This window comes from Dendrobates tinctorius, unplaced genomic scaffold (genome assembly GCF_039654945.1).
Source record: "Dendrobates tinctorius isolate UK_male_01 unplaced genomic scaffold, ASM3965494v1 ptg000065l, whole genome shotgun sequence".
NCBI lineage: Eukaryota > Metazoa > Chordata > Amphibia > Anura > Dendrobatidae > Dendrobates > Dendrobates tinctorius.
In genome coordinates, this window is record NW_027361733.1 from 20,978,462 (window position 1) to 20,997,743 (window position 19,282).

At 49.7% G+C, this 19,282-nt stretch overlaps 1 protein-coding gene and 1 long non-coding RNA gene across 3 annotated transcripts in view; one reads left to right on the forward strand and one right to left on the reverse strand.

Moving 5' to 3' along the window:
* The window catches only part of LOC141094753 (uncharacterized), a 102,979-nt gene extending 102,745 nt beyond the window's left edge, over nucleotides 1-234 (reverse strand). The window contains exon 1 of the long non-coding RNA XR_012233167.1: nucleotides 97-234. This is a non-coding gene — a long non-coding RNA (uncharacterized lncRNA). The remainder of the gene's footprint in view (nucleotides 1-96) is intronic.
* RAE1 (ribonucleic acid export 1) lies at nucleotides 170-18,858 on the forward strand. 2 transcript variants are annotated; one of them, XM_073580681.1, is made up of 13 exons: nucleotides 172-379; nucleotides 561-657; nucleotides 5,896-6,000; nucleotides 15,616-15,708; nucleotides 15,822-15,908; nucleotides 16,010-16,096; nucleotides 16,582-16,653; nucleotides 16,772-16,879; nucleotides 17,347-17,453; nucleotides 17,529-17,604; nucleotides 17,721-17,915; nucleotides 17,990-18,075; nucleotides 18,362-18,858. In XM_073580681.1, coding segments are annotated over exons 2-13 (1,107 nt in total). In that variant the 5' UTR covers nucleotides 172-379; nucleotides 561-567; the 3' UTR covers nucleotides 18,363-18,858. The 2 variants fall into 2 exon arrangements, with proteins under 2 accessions (XP_073436783.1, XP_073436782.1); XM_073580682.1 differs by lacking the exon at nucleotides 18,362-18,858 and having other exon boundaries at nucleotides 170-379; nucleotides 17,990-18,076.
* Nucleotides 18,859-19,282: the final 424 nt, after the last annotated feature.

Below are 19,282 nucleotides of genomic sequence, written 5' to 3' on the forward strand. Positions count from 1 at the left end.
TGTATCAAATAGCTGGAATAAATACTTTATATTAGTGAGAAGATTAATTCCTGGCCATTATCCACTGATAACCAGCAGCAGTAGACATTCACTTACTTATTCATAGTCAGTCACTCGTTCATTCATGTGTCAGTTCCTTCTTATTCCAGCAGGTGGCGCGCTGTCACTTTTCCTTTGATGACATCTAGCAGTTCTAGTGTGCGGGCGGCAGGTACTGTACTGTGAATACGAGCGACGTTGTGGCACTTCCTCACTCAGTCCACCAGGCGGAGCTACGCTTGTCTAAGAACTAAACGTCGCTGCCGTGACGTCACTGGTCGCCTAGGAAGCGTGGAGCGCGGGAGGTGCTGCCGGCCGAGTCTGACAACCGGAGAGAAGGGTGAGGACCGGGGAACACCGGAAATAGAGGCGGCTGTGTAATGCCGCCACACGTGCGATGTTGTATCTTCTGGGTATTTCCCTGTGCAGCATCTTCCCCCGGTGTCTGCGCCATTGCCTCGTACATGTGGGATGTGCACATTCATGTCATTCACCCTTTCTTGTGTCTTTATACCTTCCAGGACCACAATGAGCCTGTTCAGTTCCACAGGGGGATTCGGGACTGGAGGGACGGGGATGTTCGGCACTACGACCACCGATAACCACAACCCCATGAAGGTGGGTGCTGCGCTGGGGGTGTACCGAGGCGTACGTAGGGGGTGCCGGGAGTCACAAAGGGGCGACGGAGGGTGTGCTGGGAGTCACGAAGGGGGTGACGAAGGGTGTACCGAGGCGTACGTAGGGGGTGCCGGGAGTCACAAAGGGGCGACGGAGGGTGTGCTGGGGGTGACGAAGGGTGTACCGAGGCGTACGTAGGGGGTGCCGGGAGTCACAAAGGGGCGACGGAGGGTGTGCTGGGAGTCACGAAGGGGGTGACGAAGGGTGTACCGAGGCGTACGTAGGGGGTGCCGGGAGTCACAAAGGGGCGACGGAGGGTGTGCTGGGGGTGACGAAGGGTGTACCGAGGTGTACGTAGGGGGTGCCGGGAGTCACAAAGGGGCGACGGAGGGTGTGCTGGGAGTCACGAAGGGGGTGACGAAGGGGGTGTCGGGAGTCACAAAGGGGCGACGGAGGGTGTGCTGGGGGTGACGAAGGGTGTACCGAGGTGTACGTAGGGGGTGCCGGGAGTCACAAAGGGGCGACGGAGGGTGTGCTGGGAGTCACGAAGGGGGTGACGAAGGGTGTACCGAGGCGTACGTAGGGGGTGCCGGGAGTCACAAAGGGGCGACGGAGGGTGTGCTGGGGGTGACGAAGGGTGTACCGAGGTGTACGTAGGGGGTGCCGGGAGTCACAAAGGGGCGACGGAGGGTGTGCTGGGAGTCACGAAGGGGGTGACGAAGGGTGTACCGAGGCGTACGTAGGGGGTGCCGGGAGTCACAAAGGGGCGATGGAGGGTGTGCTGGGAGTCACGAAGGGGTGACGAAGGGTGTACCGAGGCGTACGTAGGGGGTGCCGGGAGTCACAAAGGGGCGACGGAGGGTGTGCTGGGAGTCACGAAGGGGGTGACGAAGGGTGTACCGAGGCGTACGTAGGGGGTGCCGGGAGTCACAAAGGGGCGACGGAGGGTGTGCTGGGAGTCACGAAGGGGGTGACGAAGGGTGTACCGAGGCGTACGTAGGGGGTGCCGGGAGTCACAAAGGGGCGACGGAGGGTGTGCTGGGAGTCACGAAGGGGGTGACGAAGGGTGTACCGAGGCGTACGTAGGGGGTGCCGGGAGTCACAAAGGGGCGACGGAGGGTGTGCTGGGAGTCACGAAGGGGGTGACGAAGGGTGTACCGAGGCGTACGTAGGGGGTGCCGGGAGTCACAAAGGGGCGACGGAGGGTGTGCTGGGAGTCACGAAGGGGGTGACGAAGGGTGTACCGAGGCGTACGTAGGGGGTGCCGGGAGTCACAAAGGGGCGACGGAGGGTGTGCTGGGAGTCACGAAGGGGGTGACGAAGGGTGTACCGAGGCGTACGTAGGGGGTGCCGGGAGTCACAAAGGGGCGACGGAGGGTGTGCTGGGAGTCACGAAGGGGGTGACGAAGGGTGTACCGAGGCGTACGTAGGGGGTGCCGGGAGTCACAAAGGGGCGACGGAGGGTGTGCTGGGAGTCACGAAGGGGGTGACGAAGGGTGTACCGAGGCGTACGTAGGGGGTGCCGGGAGTCACAAAGGGGCGACGGAGGGTGTGCTGGGAGTCACGAAGGGGGTGACGAAGGGTGTACCGAGGCGTACGTAGGGGGTGCCGGGAGTCACAAAGGGGCGACGGAGGGTGTGCTGGGAGTCACGAAGGGGGTGACGAAGGGTGTACCGAGGCGTACGTAGGGGGTGCCGGGAGTCACAAAGGGGCGACGGAGGGTGTGCTGGGAGTCACGAAGGGGGTGACGAAGGGTGTACCGAGGCGTACGTAGGGGGTGCCGGGAGTCACAAAGGGGCGACGGAGGGTGTGCTGGGAGTCACGAAGGGGGTGACGAAGGGTGTACCGAGGCGTACGTAGGGGGTGCCGGGAGTCACAAAGGGGCGACGGAGGGTGTGCTGGGAGTCACGAAGGGCGTGACGAAGGGTGTACCGAGGCGTACGTAGGGGGTGCCGGGAGTCACAAAGGGGCGACGGAGGGTGTGCTGGGGGTGACGAAGGGTGTACCGAGGCGTACGTAGGGGGTGCCGGGAGTCACAAAGGGGCGACGGAGGGTGTGCTGGGAGTCACGAAGGGGGTGACGAAGGGTGTACCGAGGCGTACGTAGGGGGTGCCGGGAGTCACAAAGGGGCGACGGAGGGTGTACTGGGAGTCACGAAGGGGGTGACGAAGGGTGTACCGAGGCATTCTTAGGGTGTGCTGGGAGTCACGAAGGGGGTGACGGAGGGTGTACTGGGAGTCACGAAGGGGGTGACGAAGGGTGTACCGAGGCATTCTTAGGGTGTGCTGGGAGTCACGAAGGGGGTGACGGAGGGTGTACTGGGAGTCACGAAGGGGGCGACGAAGGGTGTACCGAGGCATTCTTAGGGTGTGCTGGGAGTCACGAAGGGGGTGACGGAGGGTGTACTGGGAGTCACGAAGGGGGCGACGAAGGGTGTACCGAGGCATTCTTAGGGTGTGCTGGGAGTCACGAAGGGGGTGACGAAGGGTGTACCGAGGCATTCTTAGGGTGTGCTGGGAGTCACGAAGGGGGTGACGAAGGGTGTACCGAGGCGTTCTTAGGTTGTGCTGGGAGTCACGAAGGGGGCGACGGAGGGTGTACCGAGGCGTACTTAGGGTGTGCTGGGAGTCACGAAGGGGGCGACGGAGGGTGTACCGAGGCGTACTTAGTGGTATACCGGGAGTCACGAAGGGGGCGACGGAGGGTGTACCGAGGCGTACTTAGTGGTGTACTGGGAGTCACGAAGGGGGTGACGAAGGGTGTACCGAGGCATTCTTAGGGTGTGCTGGGAGTCACGAAGGGGGCGACGGAGGGTGTACCGAGGCATTCTTAGTGGTATACCGGGAGTCACGAAGGGGGCGACGGAGGGTGTACCGAGGCGTACTTAGTGGTGTACCGGGAGTCACGAAGGGGGTGACGAAGGGTGTACCGAGGCGTTCTTAGGGTGTGCTGGGAGTCACGAAGGGGGTGACGAAGGGTGTACCGAGGCGTTCTTAGGGTGTGCTGGGAGTCACGAAGGGGGCGACGGAGGGTGTACCGAGGCATTCTTAGGGTGTGCTGGGAGTCACGAAGGGGGTGACGGAGGGTGTACTGGGAGTCACGAAGGGGGCGACGAAGGGTGTACCGAGGCATTCTTAGGGTGTGCTGGGAGTCACGAAGGGGGTGACGAAGGGTGTACCGAGGCATTCTTAGGGTGTGCTGGGAGTCACGAAGGGGGTGACGAAGGGTGTACCGAGGCGTTCTTAGGGTGTGCTGGGAGTCACGAAGGGGGCGACGGAGGGTGTACCGAAGCGTACTTAGGGTGTGCTGGGAGTCACGAAGGGGGCGACGGAGGGTGTACCGAGGCGTACTTAGTGGTGTACCGGGAGTCACGAAGTGGGAGACGGAGGGTGTACTGAGGCGTACTTAGTGGTGTACCGGGAGTCACGAAGGGGGCGACGGAGGGTGTACCGAGACGTACTTAGTGGTGTACCGGGAGTCACGAAGGGGGCGACGGAGGGTGTACCGAGGCGTACTTAGTGGTGTACCGGGAGTCACGAAGGGGGCGACGGAGGGTGTACTGAGGCGTACTTAGTGGTGTACCGGGAGTCACAAAGGGGGCGATAGAGGGTGTACCGAGACGTACTTTGGGTGTGCCGGGAGCAGGGCCGGACTGGCCACCTGATAAGTGCCAGAAGGGCCTGTCTGGTCGTTGGCTGCCTTGTCTGCTACGTTAACAGAATCGGTGTTCTCAAGACACCCATACTGTTAAGAGTTGTGATGGAGCACAAAGTCGCTGACTCCGTCACTTACCCCAGCAGGACATGGGTATTATTAGAAATATTGGTCTTGTAGTCTTCCTTTCCTACATCCAGGGTAATATATCCCATCTGGTACTTGGGGACGGGGACAACATGGGCCTGTGTGATTTCAAATGCCAGGGCTCAATTTCATCCCCTGTCCGTACCTGGCCGGGAGTCACTGCGGGGGCGACGGAGGGTGTACCGAGGTGTACGTAGAGTGTGACAGGAGTCACGAAGGGGGCGACCGAGGGTGTACCGAGGCGTACTTGGGGTGTAACTGAATCACGGAGGGGGCGATAAAGGGTGTACCGAGGCGTACTTAGGGTGTGCCGGGAGTCACGGCGGGGGAGATAGAGGGTGTACCGAGGCGTATGTAGTGTGTGCCTGGAGTCACGAAGGGGGCGATGGAGGGTGTACTGAAGTGTCCTTAGGGTATACCGGGAGTCACGGAGGGTGTACTGAGACATTCTTAGGGTGTACTGGGAGTCACGGAGGGGGCGACGGAGGGTGTACCAAGGCTTATAGAGGGTGTGCCGGGAGTCACGGATGTGGCGACGGAGGGTGTACTTAGGCGTATGGAGGGGGGCGATGGAGGGTGTACTTAGGCGTATGTAGGGTATGCTGGGAGTCACGGAGGGGGCGACAGTGTGTACCGTATCATACGTAGGGTGTGCCAGGAGTCATGGAGGATGTACCGAGGCATACGTAGGGTGTGCCGGGAGTCACGGAGAGGGTGTTGCAGGTACGGAGGGGGTCATGGAGGGTGTACCATGGTGTACAGAAAGGGCGTTGTGGCTACGGGAGGCTCCGTCTGGAACGGATTTACTGTGGAATAATTCTGCAGGGAGATCGGCACTAAATCGGGAACAGATTCTTGCGGTATATACCCTTCATGTTTAGGGAAAACCCAACATAACTCCTATGGGACAACACTTCCATGGTCCCCGCCATTCTCTACACCTGGCAATTTTTTTTTTGTCTGAAACGCTCCAGAGTTTCAGTACAATCCTAGTTTGCAGAGCTGGTTGGAGACCTTATGGATAGACGAGTCCAGTCCTGCTCCTGGCAGCTTTTCCAGCACCGCTCCTAGTGATTGACAGATCCCTTCTTTGAGTGTATATGGGATATACCTGTTTATTACGTAGAGTGGTGCAGGGCGAAGCTGGCCGTGGGCGGCACTGGACTAATCGTTGCTCTGTAAACTGTCTTTGCTCTGAAATGCGTTGATGTTTCCAATAAAGCATTTAAACCTATGGATAACACTCTCCAGTGTCTCCTATAAGCAGCCATAGTTCTCCTATATATGGATTTCTTTGACAGTGACGCTGCTCTGGAGCACTGCAGGCTATGTGGGGAAGTTGGCTATTCTCTCGTTACTTTTATTCCACTGCAATTTCCTACTGGTCCAAGTACTTGTTCCCCAGCTTCTAATAATCCGTGCTCTCCTTATTCCCAGGACATAGAGGTCACCTCCCCACCTGATGACAGCATCGCCTGCCTTTCCTTCAGCCCCCCAACGTTACCGGGGAACTTCCTAATTGCCGGTTCCTGGGCAAATGATGTAAGTGCTATCCACAAAAATTGAGTTAATGGCTAAATTATAGGTGGAAACCTACAACTCCCAACGTGCTTCTATGGATGTGCTGGAAGTTGTTGTTTTCCAACTCCTTTGGGATTAGTGCTGTAGTATATGTCATACAGGTTGTAATGGTTTATTAGAAAACGGCATATAACACTTCATGAGGAGCAGAGTGAAAGGTACTGACAGACCGCTGTGTGCCTGTATTCCAGCAGTAGACAGCAGTCTGGTGTCTGACGCTCGCTGTTGGGGTAATGTGACGTTCCCTGGTCAGTCTCAGATGTTCACTGGCTTCGATATTCAAAGTGCTAGAGTGACGTTTCTCCATGAATATCAGTTCTCCAATCTCACTTTATCATGTTGTCTGCCCTCCAGTGCCTCTTTGGACAATGGTCCACAGCTATATTTGTAGCCCCCTACAAATATAAATGACATGCAATTTCCCCCAAGACTATGACCGTGCTTTATCTGTGCCTCCAAGGTATTTACAATCTTGTGCAAAAGTTTGTTCAGGTTTAGGGAAAAAAAATGCTACACAGTTTTTTCAAATACGGAAGTGTCAATAGATTTATTTTTATCAATCTGCAAAGTGATTAAAGAAAAGAGAAATGTAAATTGCAACAATATTTGGTGTGACCGACCTTTGCTTTCCTCAGTTCTTCTAGGTACTTGCACACAGTTTTTGGAGGAACTCGTCAGGGAGGCTGTTCAAAACATTAGGCCATATTCAAATGTTCAGTATTTGGTCAGTATCTTACACCAGTATTTTTAAGCCAGTCAGGAGTGGGTGATAAATGCAGAAGTGGTGACGTGTTACTTTTCCTTGCATTGTGACATATGAGCCCTGCAACCAGTCAGTGGCCTCTTCACTCACTTATTTCCTTGCTGCAGAATAAATTTGGAGCCAATCAGATGCTTCTCTGATGATAATACATGATGGATAAGTACAGTGGGGAAAAAGGTATTTAGTCAGCCCCAAATTGTGCAAGTTCTCCCACTTAAAATGATGAGAGAAGCCTGTAATTGCCATCATAGGTAGACCACAACTATGAGAATCAAAATGAGAAAGCAAATTCAGAAAATCACCTTGTCTGATTTGGCAAGATTTATTTTGCAAATTATGGTGGAAAATAAGTATTTGGTCACCTAAAATCTTGCAAGATTTCTGGCTGTCACAGACCTGTAACTTCTTTAAGAGGCTCCTCTGTCCTCCACTCATTACCTGTAGTAATGGCACCTGTTTGAACTTATCAGTATAAAAGACACCTGTCCACAATCTCAAACAGTCACACTCCAAAACTCCACTATGGTGAAGACCAAAGAGCTGTCAAAGGACACCAGAAACAAAATTGTTTCCCTGCACCAGGCTGGAAAGACTGAATCTGCAATAGGCAAGCAGCTTGGTGTGATGAATTCAACTGTGGGAGCAATAATAAGAAAATAGAAAACATACAAGACCAGTGATAATCTCCCTCAATCTGGGGCTCCACGCAAGATCTCACCCCATGGGGTGAAAATGATCACAAGAACGGTGAACAAAAATTCCAGAACCACACGGGGGAGACCTAGTGAATGACCTGCATAGAGCTGGGACCACCATAACAAAGGCTACCATCAGTAACACACTACGTCGCCAGGGACTCAGATCCTGCAGTGCCAGGCGTGTCCCCCTGCTTAAGCCAGTACATGTCCGGACCCGTCCTGCTAGAGAGCATTTAGATTATCCAGAAGAGTGTTGGGAGAATGTCATATGGTCTGATGAAACCAAAGTAGAACTGTTTGATAGAAGCAAAATTTGTGTTTGGAGGAGACAGAATGCTGAGTAACATCCAAAGAACACCATGCCTACTGTGAAGCAAGGGGGTGGCAACATCATGCTTTGGGCAATTTCTCTGCAAAGGGACCAGGAAGACTGATCCGTGTACATGAAAGAATGAATGGGGCCATGTATCGTGAGATTTTGAGTGCAAACCTCCTTCCATCAGGTAGGGCATTGAAGATGAAACGTGGATGGGTCTTTGAACATGATAATGATCCCAAGCACAGCACCAGATCAACGAAGGAGTGGCTTCGTAAGAAGCATATGAAGGTCCTGGAGTGGCCTAGCCAGTCTCCAAATTCCAAACACATAGAAAACCTTCGGAGGGATTTGAAAGTCCGTGTGGCCCAGCGATAGGCCCAAAACATCACTGCTCTAGAAGAGATCTGCATGGAGGAATGGGGCCAATATACCACCAACAGTGTGTGCCAACCTTGTGAAGGCTTACAGAAAATGTTTGACCTTTGTCATTGCCAACAAAGGATATATAACAAAATATTGAGATGAACTTTTGTTAATGACCAAATACTTATTTTCCTCCATAATTTACAAAATGTTGCCAAATCTGACAAGATTTTCTGGATTTGTTTTCTCATTTTGATTCTCATAGTTGTGGATTTGTTTTCTCATTTTGACTCTCATAGTTGTGGTCTACCTATGATGTCAATTACAGGCCTCTCATCTTTTTGAGTGGGAGAACTTGCACAATTGGTGGCTGACTAAATACTTTTTTCCCCACTGTATCTGCCTGTATTTCTCAACATTGAGGACACTATTATTGCTGACCAATTCTCCAGCTCCATTTGCTGAAATGTAGCCCCAAACTTGCAGAATTCTCCACCATGTTCTCTCGACCACAAGGGTCGGTCCAGTGGACGGCACAACAAACACCAACAACGGGATGGGGAAAAGGGGGAGGAAGGCCCTAATAGTAGGGAATGAGGGATGAAGGCACCTCTATTACCAAGTCAGCTGATGCGTCATGTGATTTTAATGATGGTGGGAGTGGTCTCCACCCACATCAGCTGACCTAGCAACACAGCAAGCTGCCAGCAAGGAAACTGTCATTAACTCTTGCTGGCACAAAAGCAAAAAATTAAAGCAGAGCCAGAGCTGTCATGACTCCAAAAATGGATTGTGACAGTACTCCCCCTGTTATGAATGGGTCACCGAGGAGGAAAAAACAAAACAAGCTAAGTCACAGAAAACCAGAGAGGTTGGTAACTATGCAGATTCCTGATCCTAACCACACAACTAGCAGCAGCCGTGGAGCGTTCCTACCATGAACCTAGACGCTTTGTCACAGCCGGAGGACGAAATAAGCCTAAAGCAAGAAAAAGGGAAAACTAACTTCCCCAGTACAGCCCCCACACATGTATTGACGGTGAAACAAGATGAAAACATAAACACAGGCAGGAAAATAGGCTGAGCAAACGATGGGGCCCAAACTACCTAGCAAGGATAGGAAAGGAAAGACACTGTCTGCAATCTGCCAAAAACCCTACAAAAATAATGTCCAACACTTCTGATAACAAAATTAACCCTGAAGTCACTAGACTTCTCCCACTATATCAGCACTCTGAAATATTCTGAGACAGAGCAAAAAGAGGCCAATCTAATAAGGGACGAAAAGCAAATTGGCAAATACAGATAAATAAGAGTGGAAATTCAGCACAGCCCCAGCTGGGGCTGGCTGACCACACAAAAAACTGAATAGACCAACAAAATCAAGTGTGAACATTAGCAGAAAAACTTAGCTTGAGCTGACTGGAACAGAGCTGAGAACCAAGAACTGACAAGCCAGAAGGAATCACCAGCCCCAGAATAGGGCGTCAGCTGTCTTAAATCCTGTCTGAGATTCCTGAGGTCCAATCGTCATCCTCCTTATCAGGTGGCAGATCCCCACTGATTAAATCAGCCTCACTACCTCCTGTTACCACCAGAGGGAGCCTGGAAGGAGAGCTCACAACTGGTAGACCAGAAAATGAACTCACAACACCCCCCCCCCTTCAACGAGGGGCCTCCTATTTCCTAACACCGGACCTTACGGGAAATAACGTACGGTGACGACGCCTCAACCCACTAGGATTCTCCTCTGCAGGAGGATCATCAGGCTTACGGCAAACGCAGCCCGATGGGGACAGAAATATTGTAGGCTTGGGAGGTGCAACAAGTCTCCAGAGCGACCACCTGTGGAATACATTATGTACATGCATCACTGGGGGTAACTCCAGCTGAAAAGTCTCTGGGCTGAGACTGGCCGGCACCCGATACGGCCCGATCACCCTAGAACTCCTGGTCCCAAATGCGTACTTCCACTTAATGTTTTTAGTGGACACCCACACATACTCATTCACACATGGAACGTTTTTCAAACAAATCTTTGCCAACAGAGATGCTCCCCCGTGTCACCAAACTCATACCCTCACTACATTCAGGAGAAACCACCACCCTCCTGATCCCTACTCCTGAGAGGACACCAAGACTCAGTGTTTACTTGTGGTGAGGGTTGAATCCTGCCCCTATTCCCTGGTAGCACCTCATCTGCCTCCACCAAAGAAGGGGGTAGGTTTGAGAAGGACGGCAGAGACAGTAGCTCCCAGGCAACCGTCTTTACAAGACTGGTCCCAACTCACCACTTCCCTGGACCGCCAATCTATGACTCTATTGTGTCTCTTCATCGAGGGAAGGCCTAAGACGATGGGTGGTGGCATCCCCTACAAGACGTAGCATGACAGGGACTCTTCATGATGAGTTCCTATACGCAGGTTAATATTGTCTACAACTTGGGTCAAACTCCTCTGGCTGAGAGGGACGGAGTCAATTGCATGAATGGAAATGGAACTAACGTCCTAACGATCAGACTGTGGGTCTGAACAAAGCGAGAATCCACCAGATTGACCCCAGCTCCACTATCCACAAGAACTGATGCCGTCTCAGTCTTCAACAGAAATGTAAAACTGAGACGTGAAGGTGGAAGAAATGTACACACCCTGGTCACCTCCCTCCATACAACCAGGGAAACGCGGCTTTGGTGATGAAGTGCCAACTTTGGTGCGAGATGGACAGATATTAATGTAATGATTCGTTAGACCACAGTAGAAATAGGCCCACAGCGAACCGCAGGCAACCCAGTTTGAGAAGAGACTCCTCCCACCTGCATAGGTTCCTCCGTCTGCACCAATGTCTCCTCCCTAAAAACAGGTGGTAGATTCGATTTATGTCTCTCCCTGAGGCGTCCATCCACCCGGATTTCAAGGGCCATGGCGACTTCCAGGAGTAACATACTGAACTTGAGTATCCTGAAGCCTAGCCGACAGACCCGGACAAAAATGGCTCCTAAGAGCATGGTCACTCCACTACGTGTCAGTGGCCCATCTCCAAAACTCTGAGCAGTGCTCCTCAGCTGGCCGGCACCTATGCTTGATCTTACGGAGTCGAGACTCAGCCAGGGAGATGCCATCAGGATCACCATACACCAGCGCCAATGCTGCAAAAAACTTGTCCACCGACCGCAAAGATGTTGAATCGGTCGGCAGGGAGAAGGCCCAGGATTGGGGATCATCCTTGAGAAGGGAGACTATAATCCCCACATAATGTTCCTCACTTCCTAAAGAATGAGGGCGAAGCCTGAAATATAACTTACAGGCTTCTTTAAAGACCAAAAATGTATCTCTTCCTGTAGAGAAGTGATATCTTGGGTTCCGGTTGAGCCTGGACATGAGTCGAGACCAAGAACACCGTCACCTGCTGAAGCTTCTGTACCACCTGAGACCACGGCTCTGTTAACTCATCTCTAAGGGTCTGGATCTGGCGAGCCAAAGCCTCTGCTTGCACCATAGGTTCACCGAAGAATGGTACGGTTGGTAATAATATGACCACATGGGTCGGTCCAGCGGACAGCACAACACACACCAACAACGGGATGGGAAAAGGGGGAGGAAGGCCCTAATAGAGAAAGAGGGATGAGCACCTACTAACTCAGCCTGTGCCTATCCCTATGCGAGTCCTTCTCCCTGCAATCAGCCGCTGCGATCCAGGAAGCCGGATTCCCTCTGTAGCTTATTTGGCAATAGCTTGCCGAATAAGCGGGGAACCGAAGGTATTCTCTCAACTCTACTAGGGACCAGGTTCGTGACGGAGGCGGGGAGAAGGACTCGCATTGGGTGTTAGGGGAGCATAGGGATAGGCACAGGCTGAGCTAGGAAGATATTTGCTCAACTCTAGTCCCTAGCTGTCACCTCACTAAACCCTGGCTAGTGCACTGGCTGGCAAGGACGCTATCTTCACCACTGCAGATAGTAACAAACACGGGATAGTGACAAGCGCAACAGACAAGGTAAATAATCAAGCAACTTAGCTCCAGGCTTTGCTGCCAAGCTCCACACCTCAGAGTATAAGGAAACAGGACCCCGAAGTCCACAAAAGTAGCAGATTCTGCACTGACACCAGAGAGCTGCAACTCCAAGGCTGGCATACATAGAAAACTCATACCAACAGTCAGCTGATGCATCATATGACTATTTAAAGGATGATGGGAGTGGTCACCACCCACATCAGCTGACCTAGCCACTCCGTAGCTGCCAGCAAGGAAACTGACATTAACGCTTTTTGGCACAAAAGCAAAAAATTACGTTTAAATTAAAGCAGAGCCAGAGCTGTCAAAATCCAAAAAATTGATTGTGACTAGTGATGAGCTAGTATACTCGTTGCGCGGGTTTTTCCGAGCATGCTTGGGTGTCCTCTGAGTATTTTGGCGTGCTCGGAGATTTAGTTTTCGTCGTCTCCGCTGCATGATTTGCGACTTGTAGACAGGCTGAATTCATGTGGGAATTCCCTAACAAACAGGCATTCCACACATGTATTCAAGCTAACAGTCGCAAATCATGCAGCTGAGACAACGAAAACTAAATCTCAGAGTACGCCAAAATACTCGGAGGACACCCGAGCATGCTTGGGAAAACCCGAGCAACGTGTATTCTCGCTCATCACTAATTGTGACACATGCATCACTGTTCAGAGTGCAGACGTTCATTACTGTGCCAATCTCCAGCGAACAAGCAGCCTTCTGTTACAGCCAAATATTTCACATTTGACTCCTCAGGCCAGAGCACCTTCTGCCATTTTTCTGCACGCCAGTTCCTGTGTTTTTGTGTATAGTTGAGTTGCTGCTTGTTGTTTCCATGTCCAAGATATGTTTTTGAGGGTTTTTTTTTAGTCAAAATTATTCTAGTACTAATAAATGTGAATAACTGGGTCCAACAGGTTCTGAGCTGATGGCACTGCTGGACATATTCCAATTCGAAAGGGACGCAAGCATGATCTGTCTTTCGTCTGCTGCACTGTTTCTTGCAGTGACCACTGCATCTACATTCCTCAATGTTGCCCATTTCTTTGTGCTTCTTTAAAAGAGCTAGATCAGCACATCTTGAAACCTCAGTCTGCTTTGAAATCTCTACTTGGGATAGGCCTTGCTGATGAAGTATAACTACCTTGCGCCTTGTTACTGCGCTCAGTCTTGTAATGGTAGCACATGGAGAAAAAAGTATATGCACACAAATGGGGATCACCACAAAATAATGTAGTCAAAAATATCAATTTTATAATTATGAACACAACAAGCAGACACTTTGTTTAAAAACAGTTAAAAAGTCTAAACAAACAGACACACATGGCAAAACAAAGACAATGGGTCATATTAATGAAGAGTTAAATACTCTGGGCCCCAAAATTAACCGTTCAATCAAGTAACAGATATCTGCTGGTTTTCATAACCTAGGGTCTATCACAACAATTGCAGTCACAATCATAATCATGATATCATAATGCTGTTTGCAACTATACCAGGATATTTGGATATCAAATCCTCTGGATAAATGCTGTGGTTACATAAAAAATACAGACACATAATATGCCATAAGTGAGCACCATATTATCATAGAATCGTAGAGTTGGAAGGGACCTCCTGGGCCATCTGGTCCAACCCCCTGCTCAAAGCAGGATTCGCTAAATCATCAGCATGTTGCCAACAAACCAGATTCAGAAGGTATGAACAGCATAACCCCTTTCCCTAGCATGATATCACCTGGTTTCTGAGGATAAACAGGCCAACGGCTAAATTACATGGGACCCCCAAACCCACGCGTATCAACAGTGATGTGTCTTTCTCAAGGTCAGTGTAGTGCTCTGTTGAAGTCCTTAATATATACACATGAAGTTAATAATAACTCTTACCAGCTGAGCTTTTTGTGAGGAGGAAACAAATCAGTCCTGGGCTTAATGAGACGGCGTCCTGTCTCTGCCACTGCGCAGGCGCCTGTATGCATCGGCAGAAGTTACATGAGTATGCCCTCACTAGGCGTCAGTTCCCAATGCGCAAGCGCCTGACTGTATCGCCAGGAGTTCAATGCTTACCCCATCAGAAGGCGCCAGACCGGTGCAAGTGCGCAAGCGCAGTGATCTCCTACGCGCAGGCGCCTAAATGTAGCTCCAGATGTCGTCAGACATCAATTGGCAATGCGCAGGCGTCTGGGTACTCCGGTAAAAGATCCACGCCTCTCCCCTCAGAAGACATCAGACCCATATAAGTGCGCATGCGCCAGAAGTCCCTAATCACTCAAGAGCCACGGCGCAACTGCAACCTTCCATGCTTCATCAATTCCCTCAGTGCGCAGGCCCCTGGACTTAGTAGCACAATTGCCTACAATCTCCCCGCTGGAGACGCCACACTAATGCGGTAGAGCATATATGAAGAGTCCCATGTCCCCCTGAGCCTTAGCGCAAGTACAATCATAATGTAGCACATCAAAATAGCGCATAGAGGCTTTCACAAGGCTATTTTTGTATGATATCTCTTTGTCAGTCTTGTCATGGTGTATGATCTTAATATATCAGGACTGTCTTCCACAACCTCACATTTGTATCGGTTTGGCTGTTCCTCACCAAGTTGTAATCCTCCTATACAGCTATTTGCTTCAGTTAATGACTGTTTCATCCTATATCTGAAAATGATGATCATTATCACCTGTTTGCTATTGTTCGTTACTCATACACTTGACTATAATCCTACACAATCCCTGACCTTGTTCAAATGTACCGAGAAGAATTGTTGCAAAGACGACACCAAATATTGATTTGGATTAAATGTATCTTTTGTCCTTCACTTTGCATTTTCTTAATTGATAAAAATATAGTATTGGCACTTCTATGCCTGAAAGTATTCTTAAGATATGTGCACACACTCAGTATATGCAGCAGAAGCATCTGCTCTGTTGCATGATTTTTTTTTTATTTGGCTTTTTATGCGTTTTTTTCCCATTTCATTAAAATGGATGAAAAACACTGAAATAATTGACGTGCTACAGATCTGAGACTGCTTCAGATGTGAATGAAAAAATCTCATTCACTTTGGAACTGTAAAACTCTGCGTTTTTCACAGTAAAAATCACTTGGAAAACACTACAGATTGACAGTTCTGTCCTTAAATAAGCAGACACATAAGACTTCAGGCATAATAGACACATGCTGTGGTCAGCACACTGTGATTAATGAATACATGAGTTTCGCCATTGTTGTAGGTACTTTTCACCACCCCGGTTCTCAATATTGTGGGGGCCCCAGTGGTCAGACCCCCATCAGAAAGTTATTCCCTATCCAATGGTACGAGGATAGGTTTCCAGCTTGAGAATACTCTTTTAAAATGCCTTGTTGTCGTGTGCGTGCTGGTTTCATTTGACGATTCACATGTCTGTTAGTGACCGCTCTCTTCCTTCTTGCAGGTTCGTTGCTGGGAAGTGCAGGACAATGGTCAGACCATCCCTAAAGCCCAGCAGATGCACACTGGACCGGTGCTGGACGTGTGCTGGAGTGATGTATGTATCCCCCATTATTAGGTTATACTATGAGACTGTAGGGGAGGAGGATGTGCAATGTTCACTATGAGAATGTGAATACTAACCCATTCTTGTGTCTCGTGCATCCACAGGACGGCAGTAAAGTGTTCACAGCATCTTGTGATAAAACTGCCAAAATGTGGGATCTGAACAGCAACCAGTCCTTACAGATCGCCCAGGTAACGTGTCCCCACCATATAATGTGTACGTACACAGCAGACAACATGTACTGGTCACATAACCAATCACTAACCAAATCCCCATCATTTCCTTCTGTCAGCACGACGCACCGATAAAGACCGTTCACTGGATAAAGGCTCCTAACTACAGCTGCATCATGACCGGAAGCTGGGACAAAACTCTCAAGGTAGAATTCACACCCCATGGGCCTGTTGTCTCCATTGTACGTGAAACAATATTTGTGATTATACTTTTATCCTTTTCCCACAAATGGACATACTGTTACATCAGTGGGTGATATGCTGGCCGGGATTGAAGATAACTCTTGATTCTAGCATTCAACCCCTTGAAGGGAATGTTCCATTTTAAATGTTCTTGTACCTTAAGGTTGCTTCAGTCTAAAGTAACAAGATAAGCTGTCACTCAACCTCCACAGGTCCAACACTGCCTTTCTGTTTTGATTGGCGGCAGCAGTGACAAAATGTTTACAGTGCCCGTAACCGCTCATGCCAATCAGCGGCTCGTGCCATCTACGTTGTCAGTGACTATTAGAAGTTTTGTTTTATTTTGGCTGAATTCCTGGGGGAAAAAAATGTCCTTTTCTAAAAAAAAAAAAACACTTGGTTATACTTCTATCACCAATAGGTCTTGAGCCTCTCTTCTTTCCTCTAGTTTTGGGACACACGTTCTCCGAACCCACTGATGATGCTGCAGCTTCCGGAGCGCTGTTACTGTGCGGATGTGGTAAGTGCATCCCGATCGCCTTCATACTCACAATATTATCTGCTGGATGTAAGTTCTGTTAGAAACAAATCACATTGTCGCTCAATGAGTGCTCATTTATTTATGTTCTGCTCCTCAGGTCTATCCTATGGCCGTTGTAGCCACTGCAGAAAGAGGTCTAATAGTTTACCAGCTGGAGAACCAGCCCTCTGAGTTCCGGAGGATCGAATCCCCCTTAAAACACCAGGTATGTGACCTGTACTCGCCTAGTCCTGCTTACAGGTATAAGGCATGTAAATGTCCCTCCATTTCCTGAAAACAGTTTTTATCCTTAAAGGTCCAGTGCTGAGCCCCCCACCTCTAATCGCTGCATGAAGGGGAAGAAAGGCTCAGTTGATCCCCCTCGGCTCAGAGATGAGAGCAGAGCTTTGTATACATTCACATAATTATGAGACTCTGCACAGCTGAACATGGCCCAGAGGGGCTCCCCTGGAATTTACCAGCTGTTAGGGGTCTCAGCACCCAAACTTTTGATAAGCTGCTATGATTTTTTTTACATATAGACAAGACAGTTTCCATTCTCTGACAGCAAGTAGAATTGTAATATTGAAGCAAAGTCTGTAAGAAAACCACAGAACGTTGTATTTTTTGTAAATTTGCCAATACCCTGATAATTCTCATAATTTGGGACTCTCGCCTCTGTTCTTCCTCCAGCACCGATGTGTCGCTATATTTAAAGATAAGCAGAACAAGCCGACTGGTTTCGCTCTGGGCAGCATTGAGGGCAGAGTTGCCATCCATTACATCAACCCCCCTAATCCGTAAGTTCTCCACCTCTGGGGACTGCGCAGTGTACACTATGGCGATGTAGTAACATAACTCTCATCGTCTCACAGAGCCAAAGACAACTTCACATTCAAATGTCATCGATCCAACGGGACAAACACTGCGGCTCCTCAGGATATCTACGCGGTAAGATCCTGAGACTTTCCATTCTGGGGCACGAGGGAAGGATTGGAGACATCCAGTACGGAGCAGAACCAGTCTGATCGCTGGCATGGTTATAGTCAAAATTTGTGTCATGTCAGGTAAACGGCATTGCCTTCCACCCAGTACATGGCACACTGGCCACAGTCGGCTCCGATGGACGCTTCAGCTTCTGGGACAAAGACGCCCGGACGAAACTAAAGACTTCAGAGCAGCTGGACCAGCCCATCTCTGCATGCTGCTTCAACCACAATGGGAACATCTTTGCCTATTCCTCCAGTTACGATTGGTCCAAGGTGAGTACTCCCATCATGCACTGTCTGCCCAGTGCAGCCACCTGCTTAGATCACCAATCCTCCTTTCCCTCTAGGGCCATGAGTTCTACAATCCACAGAAGAAGAATTATATCTTTCTACGTAACGCTGCAGAGGAGCTAAAACCCCGGAATAAGAAATAGTAAGTGTCTCGTCTCATCTGATCTTCTCTGTCCAGGAATCAGCTGATATTTGCCAGCTCAAAGCTGCCGTTACCAGCTCATTTTCCCTGCAGTGACCTCTAGTGGGGAAATGTAGCATTACATGTGGCAACATGGATAAATGTTGGTTAGCGTCTCCACCACGTGTCCTTTCCCAGGAAATGTCCATATTCCTATTGAGGCTTATGGAAAGGGGGGCTGTAGGTATTCTGCACCTGTCCAGATCTGACGGACCTCTTTATTAAACTCGGCCCCCTTTTTTCACAGGTAGACCACCATGCCAGTACGTCACGTTTTCTGCACTTGTCGGGCTTCGCCGAGCTCCACAATATTCCTTGCCGTGTTCGAAATAAACCCAGGATACAGACACCCGTCCTGGTGGCTGCCACCTCTCCCGTGTACATATCGACCCAGTAAGTACGAGGACCTCAGCCCTGCACGGCTTCAGTCTCCATGTCTCCCCCATCCCATGCAGCGTACGTGGGACTTTGTGATGGTGGCGGGATGGCAAGGCCTCAGCATGCGGACAGCTACAAACTGCCTTAAATCCTGTGTCTAAGATGAAAGCTAACCTCGCTGCGGTTTTTGTTTTCTATTATTTGAATAAAACAACATTTTTAGCAAGTGACGGCCCCGAAACCTGGCCGAGCATCGCCTTTATTTTAAAGTCTGCAGATACTTTCTTGCCATATTGTGATACATTGGATTCTTGTAATGGTGACTGCTTGGGACACAGATGGTTAAATTAGAGGTTGGTTTCATAATTTGTGATCTTTGTCATTTTTTTTTTACTTATTTATTTCTTTTACCTGTCGTAATTTGTTTTCTCGGTTTTGGTTGTTCTCCATTTCATTGAATTCCTAAGAAGAAAATGGAGTTTCCTGCCTTGCAACTTGCCACCTCCTTAACTGGATATTGGCAGGAGCAGAACTCCTCTGGAGTTTGGGGTGGACCGAAACCTATCACATCTATGATAGAAAACTACTACATTTACTTGTTTAAAGGGGTATTCCCAACTCCAAGATCCTATCCCAATATTTAGTAGGTGTAATAATAATATTAGCAAATACCTCCAATTAGAAATGTAGTATAGTTCTTCTGATTTTCTGTGCAGGACATTGCAGTAGCTTTAGGTAGCCATGGGTATGACCACTAACAGCTAACTGCTACTGAGTGGTTGTAACCATG

Bases quoted from the DNA above. Each gene is read 5' to 3' on its own strand.
- RAE1 (XM_073580682.1), top strand. From the start codon at position 568: ATGAGCCTGTTCAGTTCCACAGGGGGATTCGGGACTGGAGGGACGGGG. The intron at 658-5,895 runs GTGGGTGCTGCG...CCTTATTCCCAG, and splicing joins ATAACCACAACCCCATGAAG to GACATAGAGGTCACCTCCCC. The intron at 17,916-17,989 runs GTGAGTACTCCC...CTTTCCCTCTAG, and splicing joins CCAGTTACGATTGGTCCAAG to GGCCATGAGTTCTACAATCC.